This window comes from Antedon bifida, chromosome 6, assembly GCF_963402885.1.
Source record: "Antedon bifida chromosome 6, ecAntBifi1.1, whole genome shotgun sequence".
Lineage (NCBI taxonomy): Eukaryota > Metazoa > Echinodermata > Crinoidea > Comatulida > Antedonidae > Antedon > Antedon bifida.
Window position 1 is genome coordinate 28,007,003 of NC_136231.1, and position 15,184 is coordinate 28,022,186.

Below are 15,184 nucleotides of genomic sequence, written 5' to 3' on the forward strand. Positions count from 1 at the left end.
AATTATTCATTTTTAAAATTATTATAATAAAATTTCTATAAACTATAGACAAAATTATTCAACTAATATAACAATTCACAAAGCAATTCAGCTTAATATTGAAAACCATACCTCATTGCCCTCAGTCCAACTCTATAAGCTAAGTTCTGGTTATATTGCAAAAGCACCTTAAATAAATAATGACCAAATGAGTGCATGGGCACACTTTGCGGTGGGATGGGAACACCTAGTCCACTGGATGGTCCTCCTGAAAAACAAATTAATTGGCTTAGAAAAATTAACTATACAAACAAACGGATTGTCACTATTCAAAACTTGAAATATATTCTGAATTTCATAATAGGTTAATTATAAAGTAGTTGTTTACATGAAAGAAAGTAGCTTTTATTCAAAAATTGAATTATTTTTGATATTTCATTTTAGTCTGTAAAGCAACAACAATAGAAGAAAATGTACAAAGTGCAACAAAGAGTGTAGCATTGTAATAGAGAAACTCAGGTTGACTGTTATTGAGTTTAAAGCTCATTGAGGAAATGGCCAACGTTTGATTTCTTCCTGCTTTTAATATGGTCAACTTAAAACAGTATGAGAACCTTAACGTTTTATTTGAAATCAAATTTACCAACAATATCTTTAAATAAGTAATTTTTTATATGAAGACTTTAAATCGTAGGTTCAGTGTATCTGTGTGTATAAGACTAGTTTCACACTGTAATGGATAGAATATCGGCACATGTATATGGCTGTCAATGATTATAACATGGTGCTTTAGAGAGAAGCGGGTTAAAGGAAGTTAGGGTAGGGTATCCAAATATAAGCGACTTGACAAACTAGCTGTATATGAATGCATTTAATGGAATTTCTTATGTATAGATTTGATTAGGCTAAGTATTATGACATATTTACCATCAATAAGCAATGTAGCTTGTTTCTGGAGCACAGAGACTAGTCTTGGATCTAATGCGATTTCTCTATGTTTTGCAATAAGTTCCTCCTCTGCTTTACAAGATTTATCTTGTGCGTAAACACCATGTGGCATGACACGCTGTTGTCCTAAGCCTATTAATACAACCTCATAGGCTAAAGTGAGGTAGGTCTCATCAGCATTAGAACCTGGTACAGGAATATGTTGATAGCTTGGGTGTTGAGATCCTGAACTACTTGCTTCTGACTCACCTAAAAGTAATCAAAATGGTACTTTTTATAAAATGAAGATAGTTTGCTAATTGGTGTTTGAATGCCAAAATCGATTACAATCTCACAAGACTTAATCCATATAAAATAGCCCCTTGGGTGACTATTGAGATGTTACTGAAATATTAAGCTTTCATTTTTCATAAATTAAAGATAATTACTTCTTGATCGTAAACGTGCTGGCCAACTGCCGTATGTGCTGTCTTTCCTTGAGACTTCAAGTAACGTATCAAGGATCATGTTGATAGGATCTAGAGGATGTCCAACCCATGCATCGCCATTCTCTCCATAATGCGAGTTCTGTGATTGCTTTCTTTGCTTGGATTTTCTTGTAGCTAGAATGAACAAAAAACAGACAAAATTATTATGAATCATGTGGATATACAATCTTTTAGATAATTTAAATTGATTAGAATGATCTGCTGAATTAATATAATAAACAGATTGTTTTTAGATAAATTTCAATGGACATATACCGACATATTGATGATCTCTCCAGGCCACTAGTATTTGTGATATCATTACCATATGATCATTTTATCAGTTTTATATATCTTGTAGTAAAATGCAACAAAGAGGTTTTTTAAGATTGTGGTTCAGGAATTTAAAGAGAGTTACATAAATACCATTATAAATATAGTATAAACAATAGGCAACAATTTAGTGGTCTGGTTGAAATTTTATTAAAACTATGATATGAACCTAACAAGCAGCATTATACTTGATGTGTATGTGGGTCTGTGAACCTAACAAGCAGCATTATACTTGATGTGTATGTGGGTCTGTGAACCCAACAAGCAGCATTATACTTGATGTGTATGTGGGTCTGCTTTCTTCATTTGTCAGACCATTTCACTATCCTTTTTATTCACTTCCTATTCTCTTTCACTTCACTCAATCTCAAGAGCTTCAATCTACCACCACTCGTGGTAATTGCCAGGTTTGTTTCAATTTTCACCATAATTGTAAACAGTATTATCCGCAGTTTTCATCTGGGTTTCTGGCAATCATATGTAATAAATATAACAAAACCTAATAAACAAATTCCTGACCTCTGTTGAATCTCTAACCTTTGAAATCAAACTGCCAACAACTTGTTTGTAGTGAACAACATCACAACACATTATTTCTAATTTAACATTACTATTTTCTTGTTCATCTATATTAGAATCAAATTGTTAAACTAGGTTAATAGGTTTTGTTAAATTTATAAATATATTACATTACTAAACATTGTGCAACTAAGAAAATGTGTTTAGTTAGTTGTCATGAAAGTTGCATATAACTACATATCTAGGTCACCACATCTGCTTCAAGATATACTTTATCCTGTGATCACTCCTACAAAAATGTAATTAAATTAGTAAATTTAAGACTTGTATGTCCTATGTCAGTTCTATATATCAGATTGTTCTACTTTGTGAATAGTTGATGATAGTTTAGAAATGGTAGTCACGAACTAGCAATCTTATCTTCAATGATTTAATGCATATTTCACAAATAGAGCTAAAGTATCCAATATGAAGAAAAGTCAGCTTTAGGCGATCAATGTTTAAAATTTAGGAAACTAAAGAAACGCAGATGAAAAACTTCCCTCAATTACCCCATGTGTCAAATTATGAGAGAATCCTTAAAACTTTCAAAAAAAAGAAAGTTTGATATATGTAGCCACTAGATCAAGATAAGAAATTAGAAGGAGATCTGTAAATAGATTAAAACGAAAGGTTTCACTTAACCAAATTATTGTTGCTTGGTAAATAGTAAAATACCATCACTCTTAAACTTCCTAGAAAACTACCCTACTTTGCTTTTAGATGTTGTAATTGTCTACCTAATCTGAATAATATTCAGGCTCTAATGCTAAATACTGTATGTAATTTGAACATTCCAACAAAATAAATGATACACTCTTTTAGATTTTACTAAGCAGGCTCTAATGTTAAATGTAATTTGAACATTTTAACAAACAAAATGATCAACTCTTTTGGATTTTACTAAGTAAGAAAATAGAAACTAATATCAGTAATAATAAATTAGATTAGACAACAGTAAGATGATTTATTTTGAGAATACAAAGCACAAGTGAATACAGGGATTATTCTATACATTATCAGCTTTCATTGTAGCATCATCAACATATTCTAGAAAATGAAAACAATCAAGTTATGACGATAGCAATACATACCATATTTATGCTGTCGTTGGAGATCTTTCTGTTGTTTCTTTAGATGTCGAATGATTGCTACAGTAAGACGTAAGGCTTCTTTTGGATAGCCATGTGATCTCAAAGCATCTACCCTTGCGCATGCTGTAGGCAAGTGTTCTGAAAAACACAAATTTAAATAAATCTAAATTGCGCAAGAGATAAATATAAGCTTACTCAATTTATATATTATAAGTTATCATAGTACTCCTTGCTTTATCAACTGGCTAAGTGCAATACTTATTTATAGAAACAATGAACAGAAATATTAATGATCAATTGATAAAACCAATGGAAAAAAAATGGCTGAATTCTAGGCCTTATTTTCATTTTATCTGTATTGAACATTTAAGTTTTGATGTGAAAACAGATGCTCCAAAGAAAAAAGTAATTTGTTATAATATCAGAACAAGTTGTGGTGTTATTTGCATAGTCTTTGTCTACAATTTAACTTGCACCTTAAAGCTATTACAAGTTGACACGAAGAAGAGAGGAACAGGACCAGAAAAACAATGACATGATAATGAAAAGGGAAATTGACACAATTAACTGACTGAATAGATCTTAAGTTAACTAGCACAAAAAGGAAAAGATATTTCAACAAGGGAAGTGATTATTTATCCTTGCATTCTTGTAAGCCTTTTCATTCGGCTTGAATAGGTTTCTCTGCTAGAAACGGATACTTGAGGCTGTGGGTTAGTGTTTGAAAAGCATTTCTTCTGATTTCAGAAATTAAATGATTTAAACAACAAATCTTTATTATATACATGTGTTATTTAATCTGTAAGCAAACCACACAAATATGTTGGCAGCTTACTTTGTAATAATAAGTAAAAATTGTCTATAGTTCTAAGCAATCTTTTAAACTAACTCATTGTATGGCCATTTATATGAATAATCAGTTACTTTCTATTATCATAAATACATTATCTATGCGTAAAACACACCAGTCCAATGATTTAAAATAATAAACATGTTGTTTACATAAATCATTAAGACAGCTTTGTAATATTCTCAGATAAATGAAGCAGTACTGTAATGAAAATAGTCATTAATATGAATAAAACAAAATACCATACGCAACACATACATTATATATGTAGTGCATATTGGATGTTTGCTGTAGTTACTATTTTACTATGATATATGCTGTAATTTATAGAGCCAGTGAGCTGAATCTCAATTCTAATAATGACCAGCCATTGTTAGTACAAGATTACTTGAGGGTTTTCATTTGTATTGTGATTGGATAAACTAAACAAGGAAAAGCCACATGCTTTGAGACTGAAAGCATTGATTGGTAGGATCAAGCAGGGAAAAGCCATATGCTCCATTGCTGCATTTTCCCGAAGATACTTTCTGATGTATAATTCAACAAACCAATTTTCATTGCTCATATTTCAAACATTTCAAACAATACTGCTAGATATAATAATACAAGTTCTGCATGGCTAAACCATTGCTTTCATCGTGCCTTTGTTTCATATTATGTAGAATAGCCTTTAAAATGTAAGGATAAATAGCCTTTAAAATGTAAGGATAAATAGCCTTTAAAATGTAAGGGTAAATAGCCTTTAAAATGTAAGGGTAAATAGCTTTTAAAATGTAAGGGTAAATAGCCTTTAAAATGTAAGGGTAAATAGCTTTTAAAATGTAAGGGTAATGTCATTCCTGATGGCTTATAGTCATTTCCTATTTCGAAGAATTCAACAATACCAAGCCAAGGCTAATTCTTAGATAACTATCTAAAGAAAAAAACATATCGATCAACCATAAGTCAGATAAATATTACAAAATTGAACACGGAAGCCGTTATACTAACCTGACCATAGTGGATGTGAATCCGAATCGAAACAAGACGGGTCAGACCGCTGCCCTCTATTAGAATGGTTAGGCCTATTGATGAGATTTTGTAAGTGTTGATTATTCCAGTTCATCTCGCAGGCATCAATTGCACGACTAAATATTGTTCGAAGTTGGCTACCTGAAGGACCTATATTATCAAAAGAAATGAGGTTTTTACTTGTAAAACAAAACTATATTATACAAATAATGAATGCGAGTTGAATGGTGAAAATAATGAATGCGAGTTGAATGGTGAAAATAATGAATGCGAGTTGAATGGTGAAAATAATGAATGCGAGTTGAATGGTGAAAATAATGAATGCGAGTTGAATGGTGAAAATAATGAATGCGAGTTGAATAATTGACTGCGGAGCTGAGTTGTAAATAGAATCTTTAAAAAACTTAGTTACTAACTGACCTGCTCCTTGATTCGCTGGTGGATGTCCCTGGTTCATATTATTCCTTGCATCTGCATCTTCCGGTGGGCACACGTCCATTTCAGACCACACCTCTAATTTTCTCTTCCAGAATCCCTTTTCTGCTTTTGAACAACTTGGATTCATTACTACAACCATCCATAAAAGTCCTATCAAAACACAAATAATTAGTAATAATTACTAAGTAAGTTACTACTAAGTTAGTAATTCATAGTTTAGTTTAGGGTAATGCATGAAATAAAGTAACAAATAGTCTTGGTACTGCTACGGTATTATTATTTTTGTTTATTATCTGCTTTCATAGTGAATCATTTGAAAGGAATCTATATGATGGCTAACTGATATATCTTAATTTAGTTATCAGATATTCCAACCTTCAGATAATTTAATGATCGTTTACAGGAAACCTTAGCTTAAAATTTATCAGTGACCCTAGAATAGTCAGAAGGGTGACCTAAGCAGAAAAACAACAAAATTGTTGCACAAGAACCACATCAATTGAAAGACAGAGTCGGACAGTCAGATTTTAACACATTTTTATGTTATTTAAATAGCCGATTTTGTGTAAATGATTGTGAAAATTGTGAATTAATTCTTAGTTTAAAAAATACAAAGATCTGAAATAAAATTAGAGGTAGCTATAGAAAAAATTATCACAAAGACAAATCAATACAATGGGCACATCTCCTAGTTCTGGTGGTAAAACAAGTCTTCTGAGTTACTTGTGTGCACTTTATAGAAGCCAGTACTTTTGGAAAAGTAGGGAGTTACCCAGTACAGGTTCATCAACCTCTGTTGTTCATCTGGGTAGGCGCTGCACTGTGGCTGCCTTGGGTCCATGGAGGACCTAGTTCCAATATCATTAAATTGAGGATGAATGTTAATACAAATACAATTTCAACTATAACAAAGACATTGTTTCCAAAAAAGAGAGGCTGACCGTAGAAATTCCAAATTTTGGGGCAGTCAGTTTAGGGCAACATTTGGTAAGGCCTAATAACCAGAACAACTATGATTTGTTATCAATTATACAATTCAACAACATGTTACTAGTATTACTGTATGTGATTTAAAACAGCAATGGTAAACATTACTATTTGAAAACACTGACAACATTGCTGCTAAATTGTATGACTATGTATTCACATGTGTTATATGTATTTGATACTCATAGATGGTTCACCATTAATGTTGAATACACATATACCCACATTAATTATTAATATTAAATAAGCATATTGCAACCTGTGATCCTAAATCACAAATACCAGCATAAATTTAATTGTTAAATTGAGCACATAAGGACCGTATACTAAGCATGCTGTATCTAATGGCAAACAATATGGCTAACAATACAGCAAAGCTAATGACAGAGAGCTGCTTACAATACTTTAAGCATGCTATCTAATGGAAAACAATACAGCAATACTAAGCACAGTCTAAAGGCTGGATACCAACATCTAATGGAAAATAATACCACAATACTAAGCACAGTCTAAAGGCTGGATACTAACATCTAATGGAAAACAATACCACAATACTAAGCACAGTCTAAAGGCTAGATACTAACATCTAATGGAAAACAATACAGCAATTACTAAGCACAGTCTAAAGGCTGGATACCAAAATCTAATGGAAAACAATACCACAATACTAAGCACAGTCTAAAGGCTGGATACTAACATCTAATGGAAAACAATACAGCAATACTAAGCACAGTCTAAAGGCTGGATACCAACATCTAATGGAAAACAATACCACAATACTAAGCACAGTCTAAAGGCTGGATACTAACATCTAATGGAAAACAATACCACAATACTAAGCACAGAAAGGTTGAATTCAAGTCAGGCTATATCTGATGGATAACGCAATTATACAGCACATAACGCTAAGCCCAGAAACAATGCATATTAAGCATGCTATGTGATATAAAACAGTAAGAACATAAAAGGCAGTATACTAGGTAGGCTATGTATTGGAAAACAATATGACAGGATAAGCAATCAAGATAGAAATTGGAACCGTCATATTGATTAGTATAAGAGTTGTTGAATGAGCTCTGTCCTACCGAGCACAACATCATAATACAAGAGACACATCAACCATTAGAAATACGAGAGTATTCTTCTAGGCATAACGACCTATAAGGAAGCCATTTTGATCTCATGCATCTTATTTTAATGCATAGATAACTACTTTGATCAAGGACAGGCTTATTGTTTAAATATGTAAATAACTTATATAATAAAGTGTGCATATCTTTTTTTAATTTAAGAATCAGTAAACAGATTTTTTTGTGTTAAATTTAATCACTTAGAAAAGCATACTTATTAATCATGTTGACTGCAAACACATACTAAATCCTTCTGAGTGTGTTCAGTAATAGTAATACTGTATAGTAAAATATAGCTTTAAATTATAACAGTTTTTCTACTCTACTGGCGTCAATGTAACCCATTCTAACAACTGGCCTCATCATGTACACAAAATTCACCTTTGGGAAATGACATAAACGTACTAAAAAACTTGATTATCGCAATACTGCAGAAAGTAAGTAGAATATATAGCTACTGATATTCACAAGACCTAATAACGTAGTATTGCTCTAACGCCCATTTAAAAGCCATCTTACAAAATGACAGTAAAGAAACCTCCAGAGGACAACTACCACTACATACAATGAACTCAGCTTATAACCCAGCAGTATATAATAACATTCTGGATATTAACTAAAACAGACATCCCTATTTGTTGTTCAATCTAGTAAAAACGCCATTAGCTGAAAAATAGCCATTTTGATGTAGGCAGAATGATTTTTTCCGCCGTGTTGTCGCAGGAGCTCATTTCATTAGGTCCATTGTGTGCCATACCATGAACTAAATGCGTCCCTAAAGAATGAATACTTAGCAGCGTAGTATTACCAATACATGCAGCTAACCACTAAACCAACAACCCTCTAGCAAGGCCAAAAAATATTCTTTTCATCTAAGATTTTATGAATTATTTTAATCATTTAGAAAGCTTGGCGATAGAATCTGCAATATGTATATCCATATTTCATGGTTTATTCATTACAAACAACACGTTGATCTGTAAGATTTGCAATTCATGGATTCATGAGATAAGAGAATACTGATAAGAAAGACAATAGGTTTAATACAGGGTATTTGTTATGCCACTTTCACACAGGCATCAATCTAAATTTGCATTCTGGGTAAAGATGATCTTAATAATATAACTCTCTTTGTCTGCAATAAATAAGGGAATTGCATTTTTAAATATCTAATATATTATTTTACGTTTTCAGATGGTGACTATTTGATTATCTTTCTAATACATTTCTCCTTTAACTACATTTTAGTTAATTTAAACATTTTATCATTCAAAAATAATGTTCTAGTCCTTTTCATTTTCTTTTTGTTAATTTTTACTTATTTAACATATGTGATTAGTCTTATTATACATTTTATACTAGGAATGCTTTTAATAGAATAATGGTTTTAAAAAATAAGCCCATCAAAAGGTTATATGTTTTTTTGTGATAATTTGATAGTAGAGTTAAAGAAGGGTCTATATATGGTATTTTTGAATAAAAAATAAAGCTTAATTTTGACCTTATTTCAAGAGATCTACCAATTAATTTATATTTTTTTTAATAGATATATTTGTAAATTTCATAAAACAAGCTACTTATAGAAATTGTGTGAATTGTTTATATTTGAAGGAAAAAAAATTATAGTAAAAGAAAATGTCTGTGATTGGACAGTATAATTTGTAGGCAGAGAAAGTGTATAAATACAACCAGCTCAGTAAGTTAGCAGTTTTTACGAAAGAAGTTGCTATAAAGGATAAAAACACTAAGTACAAGACTATGATCCTCTGAATTACCAATATCAATCATGGAAATGTACAATGTTGGGTCATTACGTTGGGTTGGAAATCTTTTTTTTTCTTTTAAGAAAGAAGACCTTTACTGGTTAGACATGAAACAAGTGTAAGTGTTAATGTTTTTGATAAAATGTTAGATGTTGAAACATGTTGTAATGTAACGTTAAGTCCCTTGGGTTATTACATTAAGCAACTAAAGTAGAATCCTTCTGGTACTATACAGATCTAATTCACACACTTATTCTTGTTTTGAAAACTCTTGGATAGAATATGTAGGCCTACAATAAAAACAATATTTGTGATTCTTTCAATACAGTAAACACTACAATACTGTCTACTGTTTGATATTCAATTCATTCCTAACCATTTAGTAGCAATGTAGGCCTAATTCTTGATTCCTATTCTAACAATTTAGTAGCAATGTAGGCCTAATTCTTATTAAGAAAAAATGTATCTTTTGAATGCTTGCTGTCAGACACAGAATAATAGACACATACAATTAATAAAATGGACTAATGCACTTTGACCTAAACAGAAGATGACATCATGATCCTCATCATTGGATACCAGCAGGAGGCAGTAATCCTGTACTTTATCACCTCTTGTTGACCTAGAAATCTCCACAGATCCTGTAGCAAGTGCTTTGTTCGTGATTAACACGTTACCCAGCTGTATGCTTGTCTAATTTGGAAAGGAAGACAACTTGTTCCATCACTTTAAACAAATCCCAAGGGAACTAAGGCTTTATAACATTGTTAGTTTACATGTGTACAACAGAAAAGGTTTGCCGATCAATAACTCTTTTATGGTCAGTATGTGATATAGGGAAAAGGTAAAAAGAACTTACAAACCCAATTGAACTGTATGCCTACATATATTATTCTATTCCTTGAGTCTATATGTCTGCTTTGTTAAATAAAAAGAAATATACTAAAAAAAAAAACTTTAGCAGTTTGCCAATCACTGCCATGTCAACATTGCTGTCACTACCTGTCTATTGGAAATTTAGTTTTGATTCATTCAATGTGTTTATCATTAACAAAGTTCAGACATATTAAACCCTAACGATGATGTGAGAATCTATACCATGATGTATTAAGCACATTTCTTGTCAATAATATTAGTTCTTCCCACGTTCGAGATATTCTTGAAGGAGGAATACAGGGGTGGGACCAGGCTCCTTAAAAATACATGAATGCACACTATTGATAGATTTTGAAGCAAACACAAGTTACATACCTAATTGATCCCAGAGTTGTCTGTGCTTATCAGTCATAGGTGTTCCTTGGTGGCGCCATAAAGGTAAACGTGGATCAGCCATAAACTGTTCAGTAATTAATGTTAGCATTCTAGCACCATTGGAATCTCGGACACGGAGCATTTCACGAACCTGAAGATTGAAAAAATGTTTAGATAGTATACATACAAAGTTCAATACTTGTTTTCTCTCTAGTATTAAATACTTTTTTAACAGGCAAGATGGACCTCAACAAATCAATATAAAACAAAAATAACTGTAAGCATCATAAAAAAAATATAGCACTATAGAATAACTACGATTAAGGTAATATTTGTTCCTTCACTGGTATTTACTTATCTGTCTCTGATGTTGAGTAACTATAAGCCATATGCATGGAAAGGGTTTTAGCCAGTGTACAAAACTTTAAATTGTAGCGCAATACTTACCTTAGCGAAGAGCGAATTGAGTTGTTTTCCTGAGTCATAATAGCCTCCTTGTTGGAGTAGGTTCTTCACCTGTTCCTTAACCTGTTCCTCATCCAAATGCCAGCAGTTTTCATCGTCGATACTAGCGCCAGCTGTTGGATCAGGCGCACCTGTAACGAAAACAGGAAAGAGACATGAAAATTAGTTAAAATCATTTGAAAACTTCTCCCAAATGGCAATACAAGATTTTGATATACAAATAATAAAAAGAAGATAGCAACATGTGGCTACACAGTTCTATTTTTATAATTATACGTTATACAGAACTTGTTAAATATATTATAATATTATAAAATGTATTCTTAAACAGACAGCTAATGTACATGACAACTACACTTACCTGCTAATAAGTTGATCTCGGATGTTGACTGTAATATTTTATCTGCTAATTTCTGAGCAGTCGGTAAGACGTGTGTATGATGAGCTGATATTAAATATTGAGCAAACTTTTGTAATTGTTCTCTGTTCATTTGCAATAGTGTTTCAGAAATCGGTACCCGTAGCTGGACACTACCCGCCTTTCGGATACGATATAAAGAGAGTGCTACCACATGTTGGCACCAAAAAATGTCTTTGTTGTCACAATTGCATGTGACCGATGTGATCTTGCAGCGATCAAAACTTATTGAAACTTTGTGCGACTGTTCTGCTTCATTGTACAATTGGTTGCCAGGCTCTGTTACAGTTCCACTCAAATGAAACCCTAAAACAAAAACAAATTAAATACCATGAATATAATATTTCATTCCTTCTTTTATCATGAAATAATTTGTACAGTATTTTACACTTTACAACAAAAGTTATTGAATATATGATGAGCAAATTGTCATTACACAGCAGAGCAATATAGATAACTGTTATTTTAATTAACCAAAGTAAATTCTTCTGTCTGTAAATTGTATTAAAGTCAATACAACAGACTGCCTCTTTCTCACATGTCCTCATCTTTAAACAAACAAATTCTGTTAAATTCCAAATCATTACTTATGAGGAACAGTTACTGATCAGTAAATAGTAATATATTTCTTCTTCTGATGGATTATCAATACAAAGGTCGGTGTTGTATTCAATGATTACTACAGAGCTAAGAAATAAACACTGATTTTAAACAAAGACTGTAATTTTGCACACAAAATCTGCACAGTACAACCCACTCCCTAATTACAAATTCATTGAATTATACCATAATGTACCTTGTTACATTTTTCCTCCACAGATTTTGTCAAATACATCACATAACACACTATTAAATGTGAATTATTTCAAATCTTTTTTTTACCATTAAACTGAAGCAACATACAGAATCGTGCCGAAGTGTTGCATTAATACCCTACTAGTACTACAGTACTGTTAAACTACTTTATAAATCTGTTTTTAACCTTAAAAGTGCAACAAGAAATAGAAACACCTCAGAGCTTTAATGTTCCTAATTCATTATGGTTAATTTCCTTTACATGAAACAGGTTATTTTAAGGGTAAAATATTCATAACAAGAATAGGTTTACAAAGTACATTTATAGGCCAACAAGTGTCTTATGAATTTGTTTCTGTTACAATAATTGAGGTGTATACATTAAAACTCTATAAACCCATTATTTTACCAAACGTTTGTTACCATACATTACTACTGTATGTATTAAATTATGTGCTCTTTTCTTTTATGAGGTATGTATACTGTAAATATTATATTTTCCATTCACATATATCCCATAGAAATTACAATTAATTAAAAGCTTTTTTCGACAATTATTTTGTATAGAATTGGAACTTGAAGACTCCAGTGACGTTCACACAGCTAACATGACTACTATAATTTTCATTTATTGTATTTTTGATAGCTTCCATTGCAATTCCATGTAAGATACAAACAATGAAATACAACATAAATTGGTCAAAGTGGGCAAATCGAGATTCAAATTCCTTATAAACCTAAAACATTCCATTTGCAACTTCATATAAGAATGAATTTCGGATAATCTGACCTAATATCCATGCTGGGTCATTGGATGTCCACCCATGAAGTTTGAATGAACCCCTGGCCTACTGAAGCCATTTGCCACCTGTGCATATTGAAAACATTTGCAATATCTGCTCTACATTTACCTTTGTTGAAAGGCTCCAGTAGTAGTTTACACATATTTATGATTGAACTTAATATTCATTGTACACATATCTTATTGAGTTGGTAATGATGTATACAATGTATGTGAAATAGTAAGATGCCAATAAACAGCATCTTCACTCTGAACATATATTTAAAAAAGATCGAATACCATTAATAATATGCAATTTTAAAGTTTGGAATTTTTATGACCAACTTTCAAAATATTATCAAGCTTCAATAATATTACAGTATCAATATCAAAAATGTAAATTTAAATCACCATCATGAATACATATTTCTAGAAAAACAAGATATATATATATATGTCCATGCAAGAATTTAAATGAATATGATTTTTCTTTACCAAATTAAAACAATGTAATTGTATAAATTTCATGAGCACATTTAAATCTAGAATGTGTTTAAGTACAACAAAAATCAAAATGTTCTATGTGATGGGTCTGTATGCTGGTCTTTAATTATTCTACAAAATGAACAATTTTATTAGTTATCCGCTTGGTATACCAAGCGGATAACTCCTTGTTATTGTATGGGATCAATAGTTTTTTTCTGTATTATTCTTGGATCCTTCCTTCCTTTTTGTGAGTCGCGTTTCTCTAAAATGTGTAAACATAACATTTCATAACTTTGACAACATATGGGCATTTACGTGAAGTTGTGCACCTCCTATTTTTGAATGACGTCATAGTTGCGCAACGTGACTTACGCGCAATTTTATGAATTTTAATGATTGATTATAGATTAAAAACCAAAAGTCATTTAGTATTGACACTTTGACAAAATTTAAGTCATATCAGGGGCAAACTTTCTACGGATTAAAAATGGCATGTTTCACAAGAAGTTACGCGCGCACGCGCATTTAAAATTTCAAAATGCGCAAAATTAATTTCTAATCAACTTTTTATGCGTTTCTTGTCATTTTGAGCATGTCAAAAATTCCCACGGGCGCGCAATTTTTTACGCACGCGGTGCGCACGTAGCGTTAAAAACATATTTTTTTCTCTTGAATTATATTTTTCAAGTCTTTCCTAGTAATTTTGAAAACAATTTAGACCTTTTCCAGTTTAAATAACGCCATACGAACACGTTGAATTAGACAATTCGTGCGCGTTTTTTATGAAAAAGCTTAAAAAATCGTCAAAATTATGTCTTTTTTTAAACAGTCATAGTTTCTAAAGTAAACCGTGAACCGTTTATTTTTATTACAAAATATAGAAGTTGATGAGTTGTAGATATCGGATCATTCATCGATAAGGCTAAAAAAACATTGTGACGTCATCGTATGGCCACACGAATGTAAAAATTAGGATTTTTGTCTCTTTCGTTATTGCTCATCACATTCAATGGAGCGCATCACGCTTATCTGTATTCCTTTTTCTCCTAAATTTATATATTGTGTAGGTCAATCAACTTTCTTTAGCATGAGATAAAAATATTTTAATTTTTATGACGTCATCATGCCTAAAAATTTTAATTACGTGGGTCATTAATTTCATCTTTACAGTAAATTTTAATCTGTAATAGCTCGTAAGAATAAAATGTGATAATCACGATTAAAACGTTTTCTGGAAGCTATTGGATTGTAGATACGAATTCATGTAAACATTTTGCCCATCGGATGTTGTGACGTCATCATATGGCCAGTTGAATAAAAAAAGTCGTATTTTCATATTTTGCGTAATAGTTCATCACATTTAAAAGGGTGCGCATCTATATTTTACGTATTCAAATTTCTTCTACACGTTAATATGTTGTTCCTGAGAT

General features: G+C 31.6%; 2 protein-coding genes across 2 annotated transcripts in view; one reads left to right on the top strand and one right to left on the bottom strand.

Moving 5' to 3' along the window:
* Positions 1-15,184, top strand: part of LOC144844374 (growth arrest and DNA damage-inducible protein GADD45 alpha-like) — a 115,719-nt gene that overhangs the window by 58,045 nt on the left and 42,490 nt on the right. The window lies entirely within an intron of this gene.
* The window catches only part of LOC144845616 (zinc finger SWIM domain-containing protein 5-like), a 32,547-nt gene that overhangs the window by 4,882 nt on the left and 12,481 nt on the right, over positions 1-15,184 (bottom strand). Inside the window, exons 2-10 of the mRNA XM_078703048.1 lie at positions 11,636-11,998; positions 11,257-11,405; positions 10,810-10,960; positions 5,661-5,828; positions 5,220-5,390; positions 3,380-3,517; positions 1,356-1,529; positions 907-1,176; positions 112-247 (exon numbers count right to left, since the gene is read on the bottom strand). Coding sequence (XP_078559174.1) covers positions 112-247; positions 907-1,176; positions 1,356-1,529; positions 3,380-3,517; positions 5,220-5,390; positions 5,661-5,828; positions 10,810-10,960; positions 11,257-11,405; positions 11,636-11,998 — 1,720 coding nt within the window. The remainder of the gene's footprint in view (positions 1-111; positions 248-906; positions 1,177-1,355; positions 1,530-3,379; positions 3,518-5,219; positions 5,391-5,660; positions 5,829-10,809; positions 10,961-11,256; positions 11,406-11,635; positions 11,999-15,184) is intronic.